General features: G+C 48.4%; 1 protein-coding gene across 2 annotated transcripts in view; it reads left to right on the forward strand.

Moving 5' to 3' along the window:
- Positions 1 to 15,707, forward strand: part of B4GALT1 (beta-1,4-galactosyltransferase 1) — a 47,964-nt gene that overhangs the window by 14,289 nt on the left and 17,968 nt on the right. For both annotated transcript variants that reach the window (XM_070431369.1, XM_070431368.1), the window contains exon 2: positions 11,168 to 11,403. In XM_070431369.1, coding sequence (XP_070287470.1) covers positions 11,168 to 11,403 — 236 coding nt within the window. The remainder of the gene's footprint in view (positions 1 to 11,167; positions 11,404 to 15,707) is intronic.

The following is a 15,707-nucleotide window of genomic DNA, read 5'->3' on the forward strand; positions in this document are numbered from 1 at the left end:
TGCCTTTTTTTTTTTTTTCAAAGAACCAACTTTTGGTTCATTGATTTCCCTATTGTTCCTCCATTCTCTTTTTTCATTAATTTCTACTCTAATCTTTATTTTGTTCCTTCTGCTTGCTTTAGACTTAGTTTGCTCTTCTTTTCCCAGTGTTTCAAGGTGGGAGATTAGGTTATTGATTTGAAATCTGTAGATCATGCATTTGTACCATTTTGATAGATACTGTCAAATTGCCCTCCAATTTATGCTCATCAGCTGTGAATGAGAAGTGCCTATTTCCCACATGCATGCCGGCACTGGGTGTTATCAGTCTTTTTACATTTGTCAATATGATGATCAAATATGGTATCTTGTTTGAATTTGTTTCTCTAATTAGTGATGATGTTGAGCAAACTGTCATGTGTTTGTTGGCTATTTGTATTTCTTTTGTAAATTACTTGTTGATATTTTTATTTATTTTTCTATTTTAAAAATACGTTTGCAGGAGCTTTTAATACTGTGACTATTATTCCTTTAATATATATTGTTTGCAAATATGGTCTCTACATCTGTCACCTGTCTTTTTTGTTTGTTTGTTTAATCTTCACCCGAGGATATTTTTATTAATTTTAGAAAGAGGAAGGGGTAGAGAGGGTGGGGAGGAGCCTCCCATATGCACCCCTGTCTGGGGATTGAACCTACAACCTGTTTGGTGTATAGGATTACACTCAACCAACTGAGCCACCCAACCAGGCACCTGTCTTTTTTACTTTATCTCTGGTAGCTTTGACCATACAGCCAAGTTTTGAATTTTTATGTATTTAAGTTTGTGTTTTTCTATATTACTTTAGGTTCCCCCCCACACACACTTAGGAGGGTCTATATCATTCCAAGATTATAAAATTTTTCTTCTGTATTCTTTTCTAAGCTGGTTCTTTAACATTTAATACTTGTCTCTGACAGTAAACGATGAGCAGAATCGCTGTTCAACCCTTATGTTTTGCAGGAAGGTTATGTCATGCCCCCCAAAACCATTTGAGGTCCCAGGCTCTTCTTCCAAGTCTGTCCCTGTCGCTGGTGTTCAGAGTAGAAAAGTGGAATTTTAGTCTCTTGTGATTGTAGAGCTGTAATAACCCTGTAGGCTTTGAAGTTCTAGGGAGTTGGTGAGAAGGCAAAGTAATATTTATTGATATTAGTGTCAAGTACTGTGATAAATATGTGTATGTGTTATCTCATTTACCACCTGAAAAGAACACATTGTTTTATACCTACTCCGTAGAGAAGGAAATTGGAGGGAGCTGGCTACATTTAAAGTGGTCCTGATACCCCAGAGGTATTGCCAGGAGTGCATGGTTGGCAGACTGCCCAGATGGCCCGTAGAGAAGCAGGCTCTCTACAGCCCAAAGCCTGGTTCTGGATGTAGAGAGAAGAGGATGTGCGTGACACCAGCATTACTGGTCCAGAAATCCAGTCAGGGCTCCAGAATATCGGAGGAGCAACTTACTCAGTAATAAAACTCCCAGGAGGCTTACTTACCTGCTGGATCACTAAACTTCTGATTTACTGGGAAGATTAGAACTGTTGTCAAGTGCCTTAGAGTTCTCTGGCTGCAGCACTAGGAGGGAAGGCAGTTAGTCCACAGCCAGTGAGTCAGAAGTCAGAGCAGAAAACTGAGTACATACTCCAATGGGGGGTGGTGTCAGGCTGTTGTGGCTGATGAATCTGACCCCACAGGATTGCAGACCTGCTCAGGGACCTTGGTTTGTCTAGAGGTCAGGGTTCCTTTCTCCCCTGAACTGTGCTGGAAGGATACATCCAGCTCCATCCTCCACCGCTCCCCTACTTATTTCCTTTGTACTTTCTTCCTGCTTTCCTTTCTTTCCATCCAGCCATCACACTATTCCATGCCCGTTATCATCATGGACTCCCTTTCATCCTCATTCCCACTTCCATTTCTCCACCCCACCTCCGGCAACCATTCTAATGCTTGACTGTTTAATGTGTGACTGTTTCTGTTCTTGCCAAATGGGAGCTGCTGTTTTACATATATTCATTTTTTAAAATATATTTTTATTGATTTCAGAGAGGAAGGGAGAGGGAGAGAGAAATAGAAACATCAGTGATGAGAGAGAATCATTGATCGGCTGCCTCCTTCATTGTCCCCCCACTGGGGATCGAGCCTGCAACCCAGGCCTATGCCCTGACCGGGAATCGAACCGTGACCTCCTGGTTCATAGGTCAAAGCTCAACCACTGAGCCACGCCAGCTGGGCTATATTCATTTTTTAATTTTATTTTTTAGATGAGTATATAGTAAAAAAATTTTTTTGGTGTATAGCTCTGTATAACACAAGTATAAATTTGTATGGCCACCACAACAATCAGGATACAGAACTTTTCTATCACTGCAAAAATCCCCTGTACAGTCCCCATTCTCCTCCAGCCCTTCACTCCTGGCAATCCCTGCCTGATCTGTTCTCCATTACTATTGTTTTGTCTTTTTGAGAATGTCATATAAACAGGTCACACAGTATATGTACATGTATTTTTAACTTATGTAAAGAGTATTCTTTTGTAGCTCATTCTGATTCTAATTTATTTCACCCAGCTGTTTAAAAATATTTTTAATTGATTTTTTTAAGAGAGAGAGGAAGGGAGAAAGAGGGAAACGTCATTGTGAAAGAGATGCATTGCTCAGTTGCCTCCTGTACACACCCCAACTGATCGAACCCGCTACCTTCTGGTGCACAGAACGATGTTCCAACCAACTGAGTCATACTGGCCAGGTTCCTCTTGCTCAGTCCCTAGTTCTTTTTAGTAGAGAATGGTATTTAGAAACCAAGAACTGGGCTCCCAGATGCACACCCTTGTTTTTTTAAGGTCCATTCACACCGCTGTGTGTGCACCCAGTGTCCATGGTGTTCATCCCAGTTTTCCTCCTCCCTTCCTTCATGATAGACTCCCACACTAATTCACAAATACTGCTCTAAGGAACAGCCACCCAGCCAGGGCGAGTAGAGGCACAGGAATTTGAACCCTGGTCTGTGACCTTTTCCTACCATGCTGCTTCCCGTGGAAATTGCATTTGCTTCCTGTAGAACTGTGTGTTGAATTTCTACATCTTTTCTAAAAAATAAGCTAAGAAAGTGCAGAGCAAAGTGTTCTCCCCCAGCATCCTGAGGAGGGGAAAGTAATCAAGAGGAACGGAAGTAAATGTGGCTTCTGCCATCCTGGGCCTGGAGTTCTCAAGTGGCAGGCCCTGGGCTTACCTGTAGGCGACTGTCTCCAGGCCGAGTGTGGAGGCCTCAGAGGAGGCGGGATGGGGGGACTGCCTCACTATGGAGGGGAAAGTCTTTTTTTTTTTTTTAATTTTTTTATTGCTTAAAGTATTACAAAGGGTCCTTTTTTTTCCCCGCCTGAGGGGAAAGTCTTAAAATAAAAAATACCAGATTGTTGTCCAGCCGGCGTGGCTCTGTGGTTGAGTGTCGACCTATGAACCAAAAGGTCACGGTTTGATTCCCGGTCAGGGCACATACCCGGGATGTGAGCTCGATCCCCAGTGTGGAGTATGCAGGAAGCAGCCAATCAATGGTTCTCTCTCATCATTGGTGTTTCTATCTCTCTCTCTCCTTCTCTCTTCCTCTCTGAAATCAATAAAAATATATATATTTTTAAAATACTAGACTATTATTCTAATCCTTTCTGAGAAGTTCAAATCATTTCTTCCAGAAGTGCTCAAGTTCTAAGAGGAGAGGGGTGTAGCAAGGTCTTCCTGGGCTCACAGAATTTCCAGGCAGGTTGGCCTCCTGAGCCTTTCCTGGTAGTGATAACTGATAACCGTGGGCAGGCACGCAGTTTCCACAAATTCCAGCAGAGAGCTGGAGGGAGGGAGAAGGGCTGGATGAGGAGGAAATCTGTTTTTGGGCCAGGACCAAGCAAAGCAGAAATTCCTCCTGGGACAATTTTCCCCAGTGGCAAACACTGAGAAGCCTGTTTACTGAGCTTTGAAAGCCTGTGATCCCCCACACTGCTTCTTGACCTCAGGGCCTTGTATCTCTGTGGTTGCACTTCAGGTGAAAACCTTTTCGTGAGGAGGTAGAAGAGGGTAAAGGGCGGGGATAAATGACTATGGAAAGAGACTTTGAGTACATGATACAGTATAAAGATGATGTCTTATAGAATTGTACACTTGAAACCTATCTATATATATAAAAGCCCATGCGACCTTGACAACCGGACAACCAGTCGGTAGCTATAATGCGCACTGACCATCAGGGGGCAGACGCTTAATGCAGGAGCTGCCTTCTGGTGGTCAGTGTGCTCCCACAGCCCATCTCCCGCAGCCGGCCACTCCCCTCCCCCCGGCTGGCCAGCCAACCTCCCGCAGTCCCTCCCCCCTGACAGCCGGCCCCAATTGGCCCGGATTGAGACGGCAAGATGGCCCTGATCGGCCCCGATCACTGGCCAGGCCGAGGACCCCACCCATGCATGAATTCATGCACCGGGCCTCTAGTATAATTATACTAACCAATGTCACTCCAATACATTCAATAAAATTTTTAAAAAGAAAACCTCTTTGGGTCGCCCCAGGATAGAAGTGTACTGTCATGCTCCCAGTTCTGGGATCTCCAGAGGCTTCTCAGCATTCTCTCCTTAATTCCTCTGCTTTAGAAGTCAGGAATTGTGACCTTGTGTGGTACAGAAATGTGCTTGAGGAGGGTTAGGTCAGTGATGTCAAATAAGATTCATTTTTATGCCACCTGGGATCAGTTGGTAGCTCCTGGAGCCCTAAGTTGAGAAGGATTCTGAGACAGAATCCCCATGGGCACAGTGTAGGGAGAGTAGAGGGGCCTGTGTACCTCGATTTGCTGTCCACCCTGTAGATGCATCCATGAACATGAGAACCCTAAAAGATTAATAAGGGGAAGATATGGATGGCTTTTGTTGTTGTTGGAGGGGCAGGGAGTGGGTGGGGGCGGGAGGGAGGCAATCCAAGAATGTCCTTGAGGAAACCTGTCAATCTCTGGCCTTCAGTTTCAAACTCTCATGGTCTGCCAGGATTCTTCCATGTTCTAGTTCAGTGATGGCAAATCTATGACACGCGTGTCAGAGGTGACACGTGAACTCATTTTTTTGGTTGATTTTTCTTTGTTAAATGGCATTTAAATATATAAAATAAATATCAAAAATATAAGTCTTTGTTTTACTATGGTTGCAAATATCAAAAAATTTCTATGTGTGACACGGCACCAGAATTAAGTTAGGGTTTTTCAAAATGCTGACACGCCGAGCTCAAAAGGTTCGCCATCACTGTTCTAGTTCAAAGAGGATCCAGACCCCTGAAAGTGATGGAACCTGACCATGGCTTTGCTCCCTTAGGTTAGGCCTTGATACCATTGGTGACAGGATCCTGGACTGAGTGACCACATAAGGTTTTTCTGATGAGCTCACAATCCACACCAGACTTTGAACTTTGGGATTATTCTCTTAAGGAACAAGTGGTATTTGGTGAAGTGCCTGTTTGATGTGGCAGTGTGAGGTTCAGCTAAGGAAATGCAACATTTTCATTAGGCTGTCCACTGCCACAAAGTTTTGAATTATAGGCCTGGAACCTGCAGGAAACTTATTTTAACACCAGACGCCCGGTGCACGAAATTCGTGCATTGAGGTGGAGGGGTGTCCCTCAGCCCAGCCTGCACCCTCTCGCAGTCCGGGACCCCTCACTTCTTATCCCCCACCTGCTCGCTGCTCCTTACCGGCTCGGCTCACTGCTCCTTAGTGCTGCCGCGGAGGTGGGAGAGGCTCCCGCCACTGCCACTGCACTTGCCAGCCGTGAGCCTGGCTTCTGGCTGAGTGGTGCTCCCTGTGGGAGTGCACTGACCACCAGGGGGCAGCTCTTGTGTTGAGCATCTGTCCCCTGGTGATCAGTGTGCGTCATAGTGACCTGTCATTCCGCTGTTCGGTCGATTTGCATATTAGGCTTTTATTATATAGGATCGAGGGTGGGGGATGTGCCCATCAATCACAGATCAGGTGCTATGCCTGGAACCAAAGGCATCTTAAGAACCCAGAATGGGGAGTGTTTTTGCCCTTGGTTGCCTTGGTTGTACATGTGTATTAGGACAATCTGCATTCTCAAACATTGAAGGCAAAATGGTTCCCTGCTCTGTTAGCTCTGCTTCTTAACTTGTAGTTGAACTTGTGCTGTGTGGATAAACACATGTTTGTGCATGCTGCTCTGCCAGTAACTGTCCCAAGTATAAAAAGGAACGGCATGGCCTACAACCCCTGCCCTCACAGAGATGAGGGAGCAAGCAGGGAGCTCTCATCCTGCAGGGCTCAATGTGGTGTCAAGGGTATTTTGGGCATCTGGAGCAGGGACTGATTGGCCTGAGGAGCTTGAGGAACTTTAGTGGTTCAGTGAACGTGAAAGTGAGGCAAGGAGTCTACGCTGGGTTGGCTCTAGATTAGCAGGGCTTGCTGTGCCGAGCAAGGGAGCAGTGGAATTTGTCTGAGTTGAGCTCACACATTGAAGTTATTGAGTGACTTACACGCAAGGCCGTGACCCGGACTCCCAACTGGGAAGCCCACGTGGCAGGGCTTTAGCTGGGGGAGCCGAGGACAGGCTCACATCTGCTCATCTGCTTACGTAACCCGGCTTCCCAGCTCCCAGAGCCAAGAAAACACACAAGCCAGCCCAGCGGGGCCGAGGGCCTGTGGTAGCACACGCCATGCGCCTCACAGCAAGGGAGCCTTGGCTTAGCGTGAGGACTGTCATGAAGCCTTCAGCCCTTTGTTTCTTCCCCTTGCCTCTCCCTGAGGCCTCCAGCCGTGGCTCTGAGACCCGGCCCCAGGTCTGCAAGGGTCTGGGCAGAGCTGGTCGCTGCCCTCCTGGAGTCTGAGCTCTATGAATTTTCTCACTGTGACAGAGCCAGGGGTGCAGCAGAGGACAGCTCTTGTGGGTGGCAGGAGATGTGCCGAACATTACCGGAGGCCTCCTGGCTGGCACTGGACCCAAGGTCTGGCGCTGCCACTGACTGCCAAGTGCTATCCACTCTCAGAGGTGAGATCTGCGGGATTCTCAGAGCTGTGGAGGCTTCACAGAGAGAAGGCGGGGAAAGAATTGCCAGATTGGGTAGGGAAGGCAGGATCCGGGGGTCAGTGTGCCTTCAGTGTGTTAGAGACGATGGGGGTTGTGAGAAGGGTGCAAAGAGTGAGAAGATGGCCCTGACCGGTTTGGCTCAGTGGATAGAGCGTCGGCCTGCGGACTCAAGGGTCCCGGGTTCGATTCCAGTCAAGGGCATGTACCTTGGTTGCGGGCACATCCCCAGTAGGGGGTGTGCAGGAGGCAGCTGATCGATGTTTCTCTCTCATCGATGTTTCTAACTCTCTATCCCTCTTCCTTCCTCTCTGTAAAAAATCAATAAAATATATTAAAAAAAAAAAAAAAAAGAGTGAGAAGAGGCTGTTCAGTGATAAAGCTCCACTTGAGCTCTTGGAGGAGCCAGTGGGGGTGGAGTCTTCTGGAGCAGGTTGAGTTCTGGTCCCTGCAATTTACAAAGGGGAAACCAGTATCCTGAGTGCAGACGCTACTTGCCCAAAGATAGATCATCCAGCAAGTCACTGATGGAGCTACACCAGGGCCCAGGCATCCTCTCTCCTCTCCAGGAAACCTCAGGACCACCTTTCTGGAACTCCTGAAGGGGCAAAACTAAGACCAGCCTGCAGGTGTCTGCTTCAGGAGGCTGGGCAGACCAAGTGTGGATTCCTGTCTTCTGGGCTGGTTTCCGAAAGTATGAGTAAGGTGGTAGGGTGACAGTCCAGATGCCTCTTGGGTTCCTGAAAATGGGGTTATGTTTAGTAGCATCTCGAGAAGAAAAGGTGCAAAGGCTTTGCAGATGTTGTGGGGCCCTCTGAAGTGAGAAGAGCCCAGTGACAGATCTTTTTCATGTTTTTCACAAGTGCACTGTGCAGCAGGGCCTCCCAGAAGACTTTGCCCGGGCCGGGGAGTCAAGCAGTTGAGGCCTGCTGGGCCCCATTGGGAAGGGCTGCTCTATGACCTGTGAGTTGTAGGAGACACTGAGGGCCCCCCTTGCCTGCAAGCCCCGAGACTTGTGAAGATGGGAGGTTCCTCTCCCCATTGCCCAGCTTGCCCAGACAGAGACACCTAGGCTCTGGCCTGGCTGGTTGGCTCAGTGGATAGAGCATTGTCCCGCAGACTGAAGGGTCCCGGGTTCATTTCCAGTCAGGGGCATGTACCTGGGTTGTGGGAGGCAACCAGTCCATGTGTCTCTCTCACATCAGTGTCTCTCTCTCTCTCTCTCTCTCTCTCTCCCTCTCTCTCCCCCTCCTCCTCCTCCTCCTCCTTCCATTCTCTCTAAAAAGCAATGGAAAAGTATCCTTGGGTGAGGATTAACAAAAAAAAAAACAGGACCAGAATCACCTAGGCCCGTGGTCGGCAAACTGCGGCTCGCGAGCCACATACGGCTCTTTGGCCCCTTGAGTGTGGCTCTTCCTAAGCCTTAGGAGTACCCTAATTAAGTTAATAACAATGTACTTACCTATATAGTTTAAGTTTAAAAAATTTGGCTCTCAAAAGAAATTTCAGTCGTTGTACTGTTGATATTTGGCTCTGTTGACTAATGAGTTTGCCGACCACTGACCTAGGCTCCTTGTTAATTATTCACCTAGGTCCTTCCCAAGATCTCCCCAGTTCAGGCTCTCTAGGGGAAGGGCCTGAGAGTCCATATTTTTTACAAATTGCCTCAGGTGATCCTGATGATAGGTTTGGGGAAAACTGGTCCAGGCATCCCCTTACTTAGTCCTAGAGTATAAAGCCAATACTCACCTGAGGGCACCCTAGGATATGGAAGCTGGGTCAGCCAGCAGCCCAGTGAGGGACTGATCTGTGAGGCCCCCGCCCCTCCAGAGAGGGAGGTACATGGCCCAGGAGGCAACAGGGCTTTGGAACCCTGAGGGTCCCCTTCCTCACCCCGGGGATCAGCTGTCTGAGCTCTGTGGTAATGAAGAAAGGGAAAGGACAAGGCAAGATTGGGACTTTGCTTTTAAGATTCTGGCCTGTCTCTCCTTGCAAAGTTTGCCATTAGAGGAAAGAGGGAAGGCCATTTCTGGCAAAAAGAAAAGTGCAGTCATAGGCCTGGTTTATAAGAATGGGGAGGGAGGTAGAGCTGAGACTGAAGGGCCTTGTTGCCAAGCCTTGCCTTGTCCAAGGCGACATGGCCTTAGAGCCATGGGAGGTTTTTAGTGGGAAGGTAATGATCAGAGCTGTGTCTCAAGAAAATGAATGGGAACAGGTCCGGTGGTGATGGAGCTGGGTCAGCACTGGCGGGAGGGAACACGAGTGGTGTGCTGGAGGTGCAGGGGAGGGGAGAAGGAGAGGAGGTGGCGAGTTCGCACCTGCGAACAGGCAGGAGGAGCAAGAGTCACAGCTTGCTTTTCTCCGGCTGTCTCATTTCAGGAGGGTAGTGATCTCTGGGGACGGGTGCTCAGAGAGCCACATACTATTGATAAACAAGGTGGCAGAGGGTGCACACTGGTTCTCGCTGGCATGTTTCGGGTGAACTTGCTCTGAGTTTGTGGTCAGCGTTCTCACCTCTGTTCCTTTGTGCTTATGACTAGTCTGCTTCACAGGGGAAGCTGGTTACACTAGAGTATCAGTTCTCAAACTGCGTCCCCCGGTAAAATGATTCTGTGGCCCAGTACATTTGGGAGATGGAGGGTTAAATAAAGTGAAGAAGGTTTTTTGATTGCACAGCTTCTCAGAGCCTTTGGTGTACGTCCTGACTTTCCAGAAGCAGGATTTAGTGGGTAGGGTTCCTGCCCTCATTTGACCAGGGGACATGTTCTTCTGTTAAGCATCCTGCTAGGATTAGTGTTTCGTGGAACCCTCTTTGAGAAAGTTTGTCCTACAGAGAATACTGGGGGCCTGGGTTCAAGTCATGACTCAGTCCCCAATTCCCTGTGTGTCCCTGGGCCAGTCACCTTTCTTCTGCCCTCACCGTCGGTGCTGCATGAGGGACAGTTCCCAGCAGCCCTCTCGTAGCGCCACCTGTTTCTGCTTAGGAGACAAGAGCTGCCATGTCTGTATCTGGATCTTGGCCTTAGCCTTTCCCTCTGCTCCTAACTTGCCACTAACTAAAAACCCACCGTCCATACACACCTCACCCGTTTTTCATCTAAGCCAAAGAGCTCTCCTACTAACTTATTTCTCTCATCTGGAGCCACGTTCTTCTAGGCCAGAACCTTTGCGGTCATCCCTGACTGGATTCCCTCCCTTCTACTAAGCGTTCTTGGATGTTCTTTCCAACTGTTTTCTTCTCCCGTGCCCCTCAGCCTCCTCTGGGGTCTCCTTTCCTCCAGTCCTTCCCGTCACGTTTGTTTCATCTGTGCATCGACCCATGAGACATAGGTTACTCATGCCACTCCTTGCTACCTTCTGATTTTCTCAACACTGACCTCTACACACACACACAACACACACACACACACACACACACAACACACACACACAACACACACACACAACACACACACTCACACACACACTCACACACACACACACACACACACACACACACCACCACACACACAACACACACACACACACACAACACTCACCACACACACACACACACACACACACACACACAACACACACACTCACACACACACCACACACACACACACACACACACACACACACACCACACACACACACACGTTTCCTCAACTGGGCTAAGTTCAGAGAGAACCTGTCCAAAGCCACACTGACTGGGAGGTGGCAGAGCTAGGTCTCAACCTCGGGATTTCTGAGGAAGTGCTTTCTCCTCCCTGCTCTCTGATCCTTGCAGCAGCCTGCCAGGAGGTCAGGGCAGAAATTGCCCCGCTTCCAATTCACAGTTGAGAAACACGGAGTCTGAAGGGAGTGTGGCCCGCATAGGTGAGTGCTTCCCAGAGTGACCCGCCATCCAAGTTTGCCTGGTACGACGAGTTTCCTGGGATGGTTGGTCACTCTTGTGCTGGACACGGTACCTAGTGCTGGGCACGAATGCCTTTTCCATGGCCGCACTGCCTCTCTGGAAGAGCTGTCTCCTGTGGCCTGGCCACCTGGCACCCCCTGTGAAGCAGCGAGTCCCACAGCCTGCTAACTTCTCCTTCCTCCACCCCTTTAGTCGGCCCCATGCTGATCGAGTTCAACGTACCCGTGGACCTGACGCTTCTGGCAAAACAGAACCCCGAGGTGAAGGTGGGTGGTCGCTACGCCCCCAAGGACTGCATTTCTCCTCACAAGGTGGCCATCATTATTCCATTCCGCAACCGGCAGGAACACCTCAAGTACTGGCTGTATTACTTGCACCCAATCCTGCAGCGTCAGCAGTTGGACTACGGCATCTATGTTATCAATCAGGTGAGGTGTCTGGGAAGGGTGAGCCAGGGAGGAAGTATGTGTGTGTGTGTGCACTCTAAATATGAGAGTAAAGAGGTGGGCAAGGAAAGGAAGTAATTTCCTTGGTATCTGATTTTTTACAACTCAATCACTATCACCCTCCTTATTTTCATTGGTGTAAATAGGCCAAATGCCATACAGTGGGCTTGCTTGTTGCTGTAACTCTTTACGCAAGGAAATTGCTGGGATGCTTTGTTTATGTGTTTGGGGGCTTTTTTTTGGAAGTCCCCTTCCAACAAAATGGAGAGAAAAATAACAACTCTTATTCTCTCCAAATAAAGCAATGACTATTTTCTGTCTCTGGGTAGCTGTGTGTTTTCCTTTTAAAAAATAGAAATACCCACTTGGAGTCAGACCTTTAGTTAACTTCAGATTTACCCGGTTTCACTGCTGTTTCTGAGGTACTCACAAGAGACAATGCTTTTAGTTCAGGCCTGAATGCCAGGCCCCAGCGAAAGTTTGGGGAAGTTTTATTTGTGGTCTCCTGAAGATCATGTGGCCTGAACTGAGTCTGAGAAAAGAGCTTCTCTCTGTGTCTCTGATCCATGTGTGTATTGAGCTTAAAGAAGCTGTTGGAGGCATGTCAGCCTTCAGCACCATGACCTGGAGAAATCAGATTAATCATCGAGGCAGTTTTGTGTGTGTTTTTTTCTTTTCTTTTAAAAAATATTTTTATTGATTTCAGAAAGGGAGAGAGAGATAGAAACATCAATGATGAGAGTGAATCATGGACCAGCTGCCTCCTGCACACCCCACACTGGGGAGTGAGCCCGTAATCTGGGCATGTGCCCTGACTGGGAATCGAACCGTGACCTCCCGGTTCATAGGTTGACGCTCAACCACTGAGCCACACTGGCTGAGCAAGAACACAGACATGTTAAAGGAAGAAGGAAGGCTAGAAGTATAACTTTGGTATATCAAGTTTATTTTGAATACTTAATTCACCTCTTTAGACTATAACCTTCTAGGTGCAATAACACATCTAACTTATCTGTATACCAAATTTCATTGACATTCATCTGAAGAGACAGAGTATGCCCATTTCTAAAAGGCCGAATGTCCATTTCAAGATAAATTCTGAATCTGCTTGAGGTAGTAACTTGACAGCTTCTCTCAAAGTTGAGATCCCTGAGAAAATCTATCAGTGAGATAGCTGTGGGTCAGTTACCGTAGAAGGATGTTGGAGAATGTAAGAGAGAGTAAGTAAATGCCAGGCCACTTCAATCCAAGTATTTGTTTAAGAAACAAATGTGAGAGAAACATCCATCAGTTGCCTCCTGCACCCATCCTAACCAGGGACTGAACCCTCAACCTGAGCATATGCCCTGACCGGGAATCGAACCAGCAACCTTTCGGTGCACGGGAAGATGCTCAACCAACTGAGCCACACTGACCAGGGGAGCCTCTACATCTTTTACATCTTTTCCTTCTCTTCTAAGGGTTAACTTTCCTCTTTCTCTCCCTCTCCCTCTCCCTCTCCCTCTCCCTCTCCCTCTTGTTAATTATTTTCTTCTGCTCCAGCTCCACCCTGGTTATTTCTTTGGAAAAATACAATCTGATTTTGAGATAACCGAGTCTAAGGAGAAACTTAATTTTCCCCTGCCTTTCTAGGAGAGAGACAGACAGACAGATAGACAGACACAGACATCTTCGGTTGCCTCCCATACGCACCCTAACTGGGAATCTAACCTGCAACCTTTTAGTGTACTGGATGATGCTACAAAGAACTGAACCACACCAGTCAGGGGAGAAACCTAAGCCTTTTGAAAGAAAGAGGCCAAGGAGAAACACTGCATCATTCCCCCTCTCTCCCCAATTTAACCTAGAAATTTCTTGTGTTCTCTGTTTTATAGTTGTTTTAGAGCAAGAAAGGGAGTTCAGAAAGGAGTTTGTAGCATCAGGCTTCAACCTTTATGTACTATTGAGCAAAGAGGCGTCATTTGAGCCTCTCAGTGTCTTCCTGTCTCAGACACCCCACTGTCATTTTGACCATTTATCCCCAACCCCAATTAAGATTAGAGAGAAAGGAAAAAAGAAAAAAAAAATTTAGAAAAAAGATAAAGAAGAAAAAAACACCAAAAGATTAGAGAAACAGAAGGCTTAAACTAGGAGGGGGCTCTGAGACATCTAGTCCAGTGGTTCTTAAGTTTTTAAGAATAGAACCTCAAAAAAAAAAAAAGAGAATAGAACCTCCACCCCCTGACTTACCCTTCAGTCTTTGCTGGGATTTGCCTGAACCTCTGAGGCCAGATAGTGTGAAAGTGTCTGCTCTGTTTCATGGATGAAGCAGCTGAGGCTCAGAGAAGGGAAGCAGAAGTCACAGAAGTAACTTAGGGCTGCAGCTCAAGACCCTGTCCCGATTCCTAGGGCCCTCTCATTGCATGGGCAGCAACTCTCTCCTCGAGGCCACTCAGCCCCTCCCTAAAGAGTTCCTTCTCAAAGCTGGGTCTCCAGGGCTGGGAGTGAGCTCCAGCTCAGACTGCCTGGGTTCTGGCTCTGCCACTGACCAGCTAGTGCCCTTCAGCATGAGTTCTTAAAAAAAATTTTTAAAACATTTCTATTGATTTCAGAGAGGAAGGGGGAGAGAGAGAGAGAGAGAGAGAGAGAGAGAGAAAGAAACATCAATGATGAGAAAGAATCACTGACTGGCTGCCTCCTGCATGCCCCTACTGGGGTTTGAGCCCACAACCCGGGCATATGCCCTTGACCGGAATCAAACCTGGGACACTTCAGTCCGCAGGCCGATGCTCTATGCACTGAGCCGGCCCGGCTAGGGCGAGTATTTCGATTTGAGTTCAGCACAGTTCCTCCGTTGCCTGGTTGGTGGGAGGGCAAGGTTTTAGTACTTCTTACACGGGGCTGTGAAGCACCTGGCACCTGGTGAACCCTCAGTGACACTGGTTATTACTGTGATGACTGGAGTTTCTCCTCCTCAACCCCCCTTCTTCCTGCCTTTTTTCAGTACCGAGGTGGTAAACTCTTTACTGCTCTCCCTCTTCCTGCTTCACCCCCCTCAGTCACTCAGGACCAGCGTTGGGACTCTCTCTCTCATTTGTGTGGCTTCCAGGGAGTCAGAGGAGAGCAGATAAGGACATAAAGCCGAGAACCATCAGATAACAGAATCTCAGGGGATGTAGTACCACGTCAGCCTACCAGCTCCTTCAGAACAGGGTTGTGTCTCAAGCTCCACACACAGGGGTGAGCTTTCACAGGCTTTTGTGGCTCCTACCCCTGTCCACATTAAGCTTATTAACCACCCCATTTTGGTTGCCTCCCACATGCACCCTTCCAGGCACCATGAGAACTTACATCTCACAATAAGGGGTGGGGGGCTTACCAGTCGACACGGAGAACAAGCATTGCTGTTTGTTCTCGGGTCTTCTGCCCGAGCACACCAGTGCCTGAGACTCCCATCAGGGTTCTGGCACGGCCAGCCTGTTGGAACTAAGGGTGCCGCTCTGAGGCACAGAAGTCCTCCCCAAGGTCCAGCACCGGAACCGTGGTGCAGAGTGGACATCAAGGTGTCATAGTGGGTGGGGGGTGGGGTGCATACTGCACTTCCTCATACTTTAAGGAAACTCTAAAACCACCCAAGATAAAGGGGAGACAAGTTGCCACCTGGCACCACCAGCCCTAAACAAATACAGGATGTTTGTGGGATTAACCGCCACAGGAGTAAGTTACCACAGGTGAGGAATGCAGACCCACCTGGCCAGGTGGATTTGTAATCACCATGGCAGCCCTCTGCCCTGTAGCCAGCACCCAGGACTGGTCTCTCCACTTCCCTTTGTATATCCCCTGGCACCTCTGATCTCCCTCAGCTGCCCAAGATCTTTCTGGTTCTACCAAGCCTGGTGCTTTCTTTAAACCCTTCCGTGTGTCCCTACTGCCCGCAGGCAAGGGTCTGCAGGGTCTGAAGCCCTGAGGTCAGCATCAGGACCCTCTGCAGTCCAGCCCTGACCTGCCTCCAGCCACCTCCTCAGGCTCCATTCACACCTTTGTGTCACAGCCATCCTGGGTTGTCCATCTTCACCCAGACACACTCTGCTCCCGCCTGTTGCCTTTGCTTATGCCTTCCCGGCTGCACTGCTTGCCTGCCTTCCCTCCCCTACCTGCTCTCTTTCTGGCCACCATTTGAGGTCCCTCCCATCCCCCCCCACCCACCAAACTTATTAGCTCTATGAAACCCCAGGTGGGGCTGACCGCTCCCTCCCTGCCCTCCCAGGCCACTTAGCACACCCTAGCGAGGGATGAGAGGTAATTGC

This window comes from Myotis yumanensis, unplaced genomic scaffold (genome assembly GCF_028538775.1).
Source record: "Myotis yumanensis isolate MYYU_CA2020_CCGP unplaced genomic scaffold, mMyoYum1.0.hap1 SCAF_12, whole genome shotgun sequence".
Lineage (NCBI taxonomy): Eukaryota > Metazoa > Chordata > Mammalia > Chiroptera > Vespertilionidae > Myotis > Myotis yumanensis.